Raw genomic sequence first — 11,703 nt, 5'->3', positions numbered from 1 at the left:
TAATTTCTAGTTGGATGCTTGTATAAAGACAATGTGCATCAGATCAAACATTACTAACGTTTCATTGCAATCTATGACAATAATTTACATGAAAATACAAATAACTCATGACTGATAACAGTTAAAGGAACACAAGAAGTCAAATTATAGAAACATTCCCTCAAGAAACTCATCAAAGTCTTCTTCGTCCCTTCTCTTTTTGCTGGTTGCTGAAGATGAGGTTATTTTCCCTGAGCACACAACAAATAGCAGCTTACTGAATATATCGGTTTGTTCACAATACAAAAGCACAGTATCATTGAAAAAGCATAAGGACTTAGGGCCGCACTTTGGACGGACGAGGACATAACTCATTCGACCAGCATAGGAAAGAGAGAAAGCTCAAGCAAAACATCTACTTTTTGTAGGCATTCATATGAATAGGATAAGCAAACTGTTTAAAGAAAAACTAGTGATAGTAATTATTTCTTTATATCAGCATTATTTTAAAGCTGATCAAAGTTGAACATAGATGAGTTTCCAAGTCTTGAGTAACATTTGTCAAAAATCAGACAAAAGCAAGTGATTCAATCCATGTTTACTTTTTATCAGTTCGGCACTCCTATTGAAACTTAAGTTAATGACATTATTGTTGGTAAGATTTTTGTAAAGCTCAATGCCATCTACTCTGGTTCTTCCGTTCTTACAAAAATTTTTAAAATTTAGGAAGTGAGAATAATCAAGAGCTGGAAAACAGGGACATAGAAGCCAAAAAATCACCCTCCTTTGTTCATAGACCAAGAAGCACAATGAATTGTCAACAGACTAATTGATGAACAAGATATTGATAAAACACCTGGTGTGTGCACCATGCACCAATAACATATAAGAAGCGCAGGTAAGATGTAAAAAGGAGTAGGAGGAGATAAGTACCCTTTTTCCTTTTATCAGGATTACTGCTGTATCCATCTTCCGAGCTTTCATCATGCCTTGTCCTTTCTCTATTATTGAAAAAGAAAAAAAAACACCCCATGTCAATTACTCATAGAAGTTAAAAATTCAAAAAGTGCTCTTTTCACAGCCCACATGATATTAACAGAAGAGAATCTAGTTACAACCTCTTCCTTTTCTCCTTGTCTTTTGCTTGTGCTTCTGATCTCTCCTTTTCTTTCTGCCTCTTATAGACAAGCTTTTCTGCACATCTTGACAAAAAAAGATCCAATCAAGATGGTGTGGTCCTCTTATGTATCAAAAAGTTTAGTCTCATACTAAGAAGTTACAGAACAATAGTTTCTGTGAACTATCATGAATTTCAATTTCACAGCAACCAAATATATCTAGAGAAAATAATGAATACATCACAGCCGCACAAAATCCACTAGAGATGTTAAAAAACAGCTAACCTCTTGCAAGCAACCAATTTCACAAGTGCTTGTTTATTTTCACCTGCTTCTAAGTAAGAAAAGTTTACCTGTAAATACAATAGACAAATTAAATGTATGAAATTCAGAGTTGCAAGTTTATTCAAGCCATGTTTAATACAAGTTAAACGATGTCCAACAAACAAAAACAGACAACATACCTCGTAACTTCCTAAGCCATCTTTCTCATCACAATGCTTATTGCCACACACAAACTGGCCTGTCGAACAAAATGACACAGTAGCATTAGCATTTCTAAGTTCAATGACAGGGCTGTGAAAAAGTAATTATAGAAGTATACCATACCTTACGACAATCTCAACAAGGAAACACATCCACTTAAGAGAAAAAGAAGAAAACCAAACGAGTAGCATATGTAGTCTTCATACAAACATGACAAATATAAACATTTTTTATTTAGAGACCACTCCAGCATTAGGGACTCAAAATCTTTCCAAGCAGGCCCTTCAGTATTTTATGGATATTAGCACATTAGTACACCTAAAGCTTGCAGGAGCAGGCACCTCAACTTCTTTCAGAGCCCATCCTTATGCAACCATAAATTCTTCTCTCACTTAGAAACAAATTTTTACCAAATTCCACTCTTATAAAGAACTAACACAAGCCACACCTTCCACAACTGTGATGGAATTGCCATTTAATGGTGGTGGCCCAATGTCAACACCAAGAACACAATTTTAGGTGAGGTACCATTCATGATCAGATAATTGCATTAAATTTAAGTTTCACACTCATGGAAAAAGAACAGGTAAAAGCCATTGCAAGAGAGGTTTTTGTATTGTAGGTCACCTTTTCCAGATACAACTTCTTTTTCAGTTCTCCACCTTAGGCCAATCTGTAAAGAAGAATACCATCATTAAGAAATAATCACGTTCTAGTAAAAACTGCACTATGAAATCAAGGAAAAGTTTTGCAAAATTCAAAAGGATGGGCTAAACATTGATTCTTTGACCTGAACCTGAAGCATATTTTCTTTTGGGATAAGATGAGAACAGAAATAAGTGAAAAAATATCATTTGCAATAGTCACACAAAAGAACTTCAATTAAGATGTTTAAAGACAGAAGAAATAAATAATAATTTACTAAATGAGGCATACCTTGCCTTTTTTGTAGTGAGACATGTCTGCAATGCAATATCTTTCACAAGTTAAGGCTTCTTAGTATATGTAGCTAGCAAAGCTCATCAATGGTGAATGCTTATAAACTATATGAAGCAAGGAGTTCAAAAAAAAAATGAACGACTTAAATTTTTTAGAGAAAAAGTTGAACTTCAACTTCAAGTAGATGAACCAGAACATTGATATTCATCTTTTGAACACTTTATACAGATGTAAATCAGAGCTAACAATACCAGATCAGTACACAACTTAAGATTGATCATCAAATTTCACTGGTTATCATTACTTTACTTCAGGATCGTACTTACTAAGAGATCAAGCATAAATTGAAGTTTTGAATCATGAATGGTAGCAGTATGACCTAGAAGAAAGAAGATAGATGGCAGAGGCAGGCAGTTTGGCAAAAGAATGAAGGATACTCTTTAAAAAGTTTGTCATAGTATCGCTTGACAAGCCTTTTCTCCCAAGTTGAGTCCATATCATCTTCTTCATTAACAATGAATCTACATATGTTAACAAAAATAGACACATCAGTTTCCATAGACATGCAAATTGTTAGTACACTGGTTAAAAAACAAGCATATAGTAAGAAAAGGATCACTTAAATGCATATGCTAAAAAAAACCATTAAACATGGCCCATGGTGCCAAAAGATTGATTAATGCTGCAACAACCCACATGGATAAGTATAATGATACTCACTTTGTACAAAATCATCTGACTAATTACAGGACATACAGATACACAATTTACTTGTAATTATTATCAATTAGCATGGTGATCTGTCATATTATCCATAAAAACATTAATTACATGAGTTCTATTTAAAAATTAAATAAAAGAACTGTACCTGTAGTTTTCTCTGATAGTATCTTGGTCAGTTTTGATAGGCAAATTGTCATGTGTATTCTTTGAATTTCCATAAAATCGAACTGCACAAAAAATACAACTTATTAGAACAGGAATTTAAAACTCTCTAAGTTCAACAAAAGATAATTGGAGAAGGCTAGGGTTATTTACTTCTGCATTGGCTCTTTCATTGTGAGTTTAGCAAATACTTGGATAACTGAAGAATAAAAGCACATTGGGACCTTTGCTAGCCATCAAAAATAGGTAGATTTCTGCATATAGCCGTAAAAATGACATAGCTTCTTCTATAACCCTATAAACCTACATTTCAAAAATCTCTTTATTTCACCATACAGAATCCTAATAATGTTCACCCTTACTAGAACACCTACCAGAACTACAAGGCATCTGGTTTTCACAAATTGAACATCCCTTTCCTTAGTTGACTTTTACAGAGACATACATGCAGAAGTTAAGTTAGGGATACATTTGAAATATCATTCATTCAACAATAGACTTTAAATAATAAACTTAAAGACATGGTGTGCAGATAATAAATTGATGTTGTTGGCACAAGGGCACAAAAACATCATTTCTATAACATAATTTCACATAAAGAATTTTTGGTAAAGAAAAAAGAGGAAAGATAAGGGAAATGAGAGCAAGAGGCTTTAGTTAATTGTATGGAAAGAAGAGAGGAAATAAAGATATAAGAGAGGCATAGAAAGAAAGAAAATGCAACAAGATAAGAACCACAACTTGGTTAAATTTAATAGTTTAAATGTACAGATGCATGTAGCCCCCCACCTCTTTCTTTCATGAAGGGGACTGTTCATCACCTGCTTGATATAGGACACTAGTATACAGCAAATAACCATCTCATTATTTGCGTTTATTTCATAGTATCCAAGTGGTTGGGTGCTTACAGTGCAATATTTGTCTCTGATTTTGAGCTACTTAGCGAAATTCTGATTGTATTACAAGAAGAACTAGTTTAACATGGACAATCCTGGATTTTCAATACAAAAGAAACATGCTATAGGTGGAAAGATGAAAGAGGGAAGAAAATCAACAACATTGTTAAAAAGTAAACATCACATAGTTAACACTAACCAGTCATTCAGGCAAAAATAAACCATGTGTCTTAAATAACAAATGAGTCCCAATCTAAATCCTTGAAAAAGCATTTTTAAACATGGACAGAAACACATGAATATTTGCATGTATGAATGCAAATATATGATTAATGAGCATATGTACATCTCAGAGTTGATTTACTATTAACTATCAGTGAATTCTAATAAGCTCAATCCCGAGCTTGCAATTCTTGTAAATATCTAAATTCCCAAGAAAACTGATAGACAAGCTTCCATCTTCAACTGAAAGCTATTTTTTATAAAACTTTTATAAATCACTACATCACTAACAATTGATAATTTCCAAAAAAACATGATGTGTGATGAACTAAAAAACCCACATCAAGCAAATTTGCAGGTCATCTACACCAATAATCTGAACTACTTGCAAAATAACTTTAGAAATTACAAAAACCACTAATTTGATTTTTAAAAAAAAGCTTTTTGAAGGAACTGTTGATTGAATCACTGGGAGAAAATCAAACAGGAAAATAACACCAATACCATAATCATTGATGAACTTCTTGTGCCGATCGTAAGCATTGAGACCTCTGATGTGGGATTGGTATTGCCTGCATCGACGGGCAAAGATTAATCTCTTTAATAGATCAGAATGCATAAAAAATACTTCAATTTTCCATAGAAAAAGGAGAGAAATTAGAAGGAAAGGAGATTCTCACAGCTTCTTCTCTTCCTTGTCGAAGATCGCGGATTTGAGAGAACCCAAAGACGCCATCTCCCTCTCGAGCGCAATTGCTCCAATGATTGTGCTCTTGCTTATTAGGGCATAATTTCTCTTCAAGAGGTTGATTTTGCCCCAAAAAATAAAAAAAGTTTCATTATTTGCTTGGATACCCCTGCATATATTCGTTATTACGTTGGTACCCTGGCAAAGTTGAAATTAGAATTTTTTTTCTCTTATATTAAACGTGTTATTTTGTTTTCTTTATTAATTATTTATTGTCCTAATCAACTATTAACAAAAGAAAATTATTTTAAGATAAACATGTTATTTAAATTTTGTTAGGGTGTGTTTCATCCATGCAAAAAAAATCAAGGGACAACATGATACAATCTTTGCTTTGTTTGATTTGTAGATGGAGTGTGAGTATAGAACAAGAGTTGTGACGGCCATCATAATTTGATGGTTTTTTGTATTGCCATAACCATGGTACAAGAATTCAAGTGAGAGACAGAACAACTAATGACATTATTGCCCTCAAGTAAAATAAAAAAAATTACAGTAATGTTCTGGTTACCATCCATCTTTGCTAACCACTATCCTCTGCAGTCAACTGGCCATCGGCGATCGCTATCAACAGGCCATTGACTACGGTGATCGTCTCAGGTTGGACACTGGCATTGTCTAACCATCGTCACCGCTGAGGAACTAACCACCATCAATCATCACAGCGAGCCACCAACATCATCCCACCACCAACATCAGCCGATAACTGACCACCTCCACAAGCGAGCCATTCGAATAGTGCAAAAGGTATTATGGAAATTTATCTTTTTTTTTGTCCAGTATTATTTTGTGTTGTTTATTAAACAATACAAATACTTATGTTGTACATCACCCATTTTTATTGTGCTATACTGCTTATACTATATCCATGTGCGAATCAAATGGTTTACGGGTTCATTTCACTCATGGTCGCAAATGTCTGAACTATATAACGCTTTAACCATAATTTTTTTTTTCAAACACAAAAGCCACTTAACTTTTCTCCGATTGCATGTGAGCCCATAAATGACCTGTTTAAGGAGGTTTCCGGCGCCATGTCAATGCCACCTCAGCACACTAGCCAGAAATTGTCTTAAAAACAAGCCATTATGGCCACAAGTGCATTTGGAGAAAAGTTTAGTGGTTTTTGTGTTACAAAAAAAAAAAAAATTGGTCACAACGATATAAATTACAAACATTTGTGGCTATGAGTGAAATAAACTAAATAATTTACACATGCAAAACTGGTATTTGCTTAAGTATGCACCAAACGGGGCGAAAGGGGAGGGTCCATGGAAAGGGGGCTATGGCCCCCTAACATTTTACAAAATCCTCTTTATATTGTATAAAAATTATATAATAGTTATATAGATTAAAAAAAAAAAATCTAATGTTATCTCCAATAAAATCCTTAAATAATAAGGATTATAGTTAAAAAGTAAAATTAATTATTTTTAATAAAAATCTAAATAAAATAATAAAATAATTTAAAATAAAATAGGTATTGATTATCCAAAGTGCCATTTGGATGGTTGATTTTTTGCTATAAAATTTAACTAAAATCTAATGGTCATTGAATTGTCTGGACATCCTCAAGCTTGCTGTTAAATTTTTTTTATTTGTTTAAATACAAAAAATTATTTTATCATTTTATATTTATTTTTTAATTTGGAACAGTAATTGAAAGCATTTGATTTTTTTATTTGCATTATTTAAAAAAATATATTTTCTATTCACAAATTATTAATAGGTCTAAAAGATCGACTATTGATTCACAAAAAAATAATAAAAAAACTATTAAAGGTGAATTATCATCCATCACTAAAGTTTAAACTCCTTTCTCTAAACTTGAAACTTCATTATCTAATTTAGTTATAATTCAATTTTAAATGTTTGAGAGAGAGAGAGAGAGTAAAGCCCAACTTCAATTAATTAAATTAGTTTGTGTGAAAATTAAATATTATTCTTTTATTTGGCCCCTCTAAAAATATTTTATGGCTCCACCCATGACACCAAATATATATATATATATATATATATATATTGGAAATGGAAACCATCCTCTTGTATATTTGGAAAATTTGCATGTATACCATCAAATAATATGAAATTGTATAAAATCATAATTACACATATATTCTCATAAATCACAAAATTTTACATACACATATTTTTACTATCAAAATTAAAATAATTTTATTTTAAAAATATCTTATAAAACTGGAATAATAGAAAATTAGTTTACAGATTTAATAATAACAGATGTCACACATGAGAAGTTGCTCCAGATATCTTGAATGAAAAGATTATGAAGTAGAATTAGGGGGTGTTTAGATTGACTTTTTTAAAGCTCAGAAGTGCTTTTTCATAAGTTAAGCACTTCTAGGTTTTAAAAAACATGTTTGTTTGGGATTTTGGGTAGAAGTAGAAGCTGTGAAAAAAAGTTGAAATTCAGCTTTTTTTCATAAGCTGCCCCAGATGTGCTTCTCAGAATAGCACTTCAGAAAAGCTGTTTTGGGGGTTGCCAAATTACTAAAGTAACCCTCACAAACAATCAATTTTCCGCAATTCTTCTCTACAATCCCTGATTTCCAAAAACGAAAAAAACATCAAACCTTCAAACAAGAGCGAGAGCAAAATTGAAGGTAGGGACTTTCGGGGGCTAGATCGAAGGAAATCATCAAGTGTGCTTCTTTTTCTTGTGATTTTTTTTGGGAAAATTTCGGTTTTTAGCGGTTCGTTTTGGTGATCTTCGCCGTATTGTTATTTCTGCAGGTAAGAAGATGTAGCTTGTTGAGTTTCCAAGAAAAAGAGAGAAGAGGAGTCGCATCCGAGTGTCTCGTTATGGACTCATCTCCTGCAAGTATCGCCTCTAGATTTCTCATTAAATTTCTATGTTTTTGTTCAATTTTATTGTAAATAATTGCATCTAGTTCCATTGGACTTTTTTGCTAGATCTCTATTTCTTGTTAATTTAATAGATCTTTGGTTTTGGAGTTTGATTTGTGAATCTTTGACTTGTGTTTCGTATATGATCTTTTTTAATGGATCAATGTGAGAATTTTAGCTTTTGTTATATTTGATTGCGTTGACCTTAGTTTTTGTTATCTGAAAATTTGACTTGTGTTTGGTACGCTCTTATCATTTAAGATGTGTTTGATAGAGGATTCTCATTGGACTAAAGTTCATAGGGAATCATTGAAATCTCACTAAATACCAAAAACTAGAAAAAGCCTGAAATTGTTCAAAGATCGAATATGAGTAAATTCTCTCATTGTATTATGTTTTCTTTCCTACATTATGCTTGTATGTTTGTAATCTTTGTGAACAATATATTATTTGCACAGATTCTGATTCCATAGTTTTACTCGAAGTCAAATTGAGAACAATAACTCACTGTTTAATTACATGATTCAAAGCCTGAAGTTTGCTTTGCCTTAAATGCTATGCTATGATTCATAAAGAATTATGACAATTGTTTTTTTTCATGAGGATGGCACATGTAGTCCGTTTTATGAAAGTTGAAGTACATGTTGGTAATGTTATTGGAAAACAATAAAGAACAATGAATTATTGAACTTAATGGAAAGAGCTGATGGAAATACTTACTTTTTATTCTCTAATGCTTGATTGATGCCTTGAAAGAAATTTAGGAGCTTAACAAACAATGACATGAATTTGTTGTTTGGTTGTTGGTGTGGATGAGTTTGATTTTCAGCTTTGTCATGTGATGAGGAAGATAATGTGGTTACTAATTTGTTTTTTTTTTTTTAAATTTTTTTTAGATCTAGCATGCATTTTAATACAATTATTGGCAGATAGGTGAGGATTGATTAATCATTCTCTCTATAATGAACATGGTAATTATGAAGTGGAAGTCGTTTGTTATTTGACACTATTTGATGGTAATATTTGTTCATTAAATTTTTGTAGTTTCTCTCTCTATGCAATGGATGCCACTTCTCATTATTTTAAATTTGATATGAGTCTTTTTGTTTTAATGTAATGGGATTGCTGAAATTTAATAAAATAATCATTTATAGTTGTTCCTTTTCACTCTTCTATATTATTGTTATTTTTTTTTCTGATTTAATTACCCAAAATCACTTTAGTTATGTGGTTGCAAGTTTTGCCTGCCAGTTTATCTAGAAGGACTGTTTATTGCGGTAACATTGACAGGATGGTAAATGATTTATTCTTGCCTTTTTATTGATCTTCAAAAGAATTAATGTTTAAATGGTGTATGACTTAGTTGTGGTGAACTGTTATAGCCTTTATTGAATTTGCTGGTGTAAATTTATGTAAAACTTGAATTTAATGGATAGCACAAATGCTGCTCTGTAGGTTACTGGATCCTATATCGGAGTTTTTCCAGTCAGGTGATAAACTATAATTTCCTTCTACGTTTGATCACATTGAATGAAACAACAATGAATCTATACTCCTTCAAATCTATAATGGATTGTGTATACCTATGTTCATTTTATTGAAAACTTGATATAAATTACCAGCACTGCATTGCATATGATTGTATTGGTTTGACAGAAAACTGGTGTAAATTTGCAGCAATGCAAAGCATATAACTGTATTATTTTCTTAGAAAACTAGTGTAAATTATCCGCAACATATTTATTGTATATAATTGTGTTAGCTTTATAGAATACTCAAATGATTGGTTTGGTAACATGTTTATTTCCGCAGAGCTAGTGCAATTCCAATTTCCCTTTTTCCCCAATCTAATTTGATGCTGGTTTCCTTGATGTAAATAATTCATCATCCTAATTTAAAGTATTGACGTTGGAGAAAAGTACATGTGAAAGTTAATACATATGCATATAGGTAGAGTGGTTTAACCCCCATATTCAGGTTAATGATAACGATAATAATAATAATTATATAATCAATATTAATATTAATATTATAATTATAATTATAATTGTAATTATTTATACATCTATACATATATTTAAAGTAAATGTATAATCTGGCTTGAGAGCATTTCAAGAAATAATTATGATTTTTAAATATTATTGCACTTAAAATTTGTTTGCATTAATTATAAAATACTTAATATAAAGGTTTAATTACTTTTATTAATTTTGCATTAAATACTCCATTAAACCTTTTAAAACCAATTATAGTGATTGAAAAATATTTTATTTTGTGATAAATGTATGCCTATAAGGAGTTATCAAATCATAATTTTTTTAGTCAATTTGTGAGTCATAATTGAAAACGGCCATTTAGCTTATATTATATCTAAACAAATTAGAAAAAATTAAAGATATCAAAATATAGAATATTAGAGCATTTCAAGGAATAATTATGATCTTTTTAAATATTATTGCACTTAAATATTTGTTTGCATTAATTATAAAATAAGTAATATAAAGGTTTAATTACTTTCATTAATTTTGCATTAAATACTCCATTAAACCTTTTAAAACCAATTATAGTGATTGAAAAATATTTTATTTTGTGATAAATGTATGCCTATAGAGAGTTATCAAATCATAATTTTTTTAGTCAATTTGCGAGTCATAATTGAAAACGGCCATTTATCTTATATTATATCTAAATAAATTTAAAAAAATTGAAGATATCAAAATATAGAATATTAAAGGATGAAAGATATTGAAATTTCATAAACTAGATGTATTTCTAAAATATGATCCTTAATTTTAATTTTTTCAATGAGCTGTAAAAGAGGTTGTGATATTTATTATTGTGCAATTAAATGTTCTTTACCCTTTAATTTATATTCTATTTCTTTATTTTTTTTAATACTTGTTATCCTGGGTATTGTTCCAATTGGATTTGCTTTATTTATTTTCTCTTAAAAACTTTGTGTATGATGTTATAATCTCATTAATTTAAGTATTTTATTTCAAATTATGTCTATGGGTCTAATTGGATAGGCCAAAATTATGGCATAATTTTAATATTTTCTAAGAATTATGCCATATTGGCTGTTTGGGTACTTATTTTAGAGTATAAAATTATGACATAATATATGTATTATGACATAAAAAAATATTTCACTTAGAGTAAAAAAATTTTCTCATTGTAAAAAGTCTCTCTCTCCTTTTTGATCCAACTACTAGTCATATTGCCTTATAACCATAATAATAATAATAATAATAATAATAATAATAATAATAAACAAAAGCGAACAAGGGAATTGTAAAAAAAAACTAAAGTAGATGTATAATCTGTTCCCAAGTGTTTCAAGGAGCAAATTTAAATATTTTTTTTATTATATTTAAGTTTTTATTTATATTATTTATGATATTTATAATTAAAAACTTTAATTGCATTTATTTATTTATTTATGCATTAAATATCTATAAAACCTTTGAAATCCAAGGTATACAAGAGTTTCCATTGTAGGAGTTGTTTAATTATATCAATTACACACACACACACACACACACACACACACACACACACA

At 30.5% G+C, this 11,703-nt stretch overlaps 1 protein-coding gene across 2 annotated transcripts; it reads right to left on the bottom strand.

Moving 5' to 3' along the window:
- Positions 1-38: 38 nt before the first annotated feature.
- Positions 39-5,334, bottom strand: LOC120255909 (protein FRA10AC1). Of its 2 annotated transcripts, XM_039263680.1 has the most exons (11): positions 5,206-5,332; positions 5,030-5,097; positions 3,391-3,472; positions 2,960-3,043; positions 2,520-2,559; positions 2,211-2,256; positions 1,562-1,620; positions 1,383-1,450; positions 1,098-1,181; positions 913-980; positions 39-230 (listed from the first exon to the last, which is right to left on the bottom strand). In XM_039263680.1, exons 1-11 carry the CDS (start codon positions 5,259-5,261, stop codon positions 145-147), a joined length of 741 nt encoding a protein of 246 aa, XP_039119614.1. In that variant the 5' UTR covers positions 5,262-5,332; the 3' UTR covers positions 39-144. The 2 variants fall into 2 exon arrangements, with proteins under 2 accessions (XP_039119614.1, XP_039119615.1); XM_039263681.1 differs by lacking the exons at positions 39-230; positions 913-980 and having other exon boundaries at positions 1,113-1,173; positions 5,206-5,334.
- Positions 5,335-11,703: the final 6,369 nt, after the last annotated feature.

This window comes from Dioscorea cayenensis, unplaced genomic scaffold (genome assembly GCF_009730915.1).
Source record: "Dioscorea cayenensis subsp. rotundata cultivar TDr96_F1 unplaced genomic scaffold, TDr96_F1_v2_PseudoChromosome.rev07_lg8_w22 25.fasta BLBR01001238.1, whole genome shotgun sequence".
Classification (NCBI taxonomy): Eukaryota; Viridiplantae; Streptophyta; class Magnoliopsida; order Dioscoreales; family Dioscoreaceae; genus Dioscorea; species Dioscorea cayenensis.
This window is presented reverse-complemented; position numbering and strand designations above follow the sequence as displayed.

Coding starts and splice junctions, on each gene's coding strand:
- LOC120255909 (XM_039263680.1), bottom strand. CDS start 5,261: ATGGCGTCTTTGGGTTCTCTCAAATCCGCGATCTTCGACAAGGAAGAG. Junction 3,044..3,390: donor ACTATCAGAGAAAACTACAG/GTACAGTTCTTT, acceptor TAACATATGTAG/ATTCATTGTTAATGAAGAAG. Junction 1,451..1,561: donor ATGGCTTAGGAAGTTACGAG/GTATGTTGTCTG, acceptor TTGTATTTACAG/GTAAACTTTTCTTACTTAGA.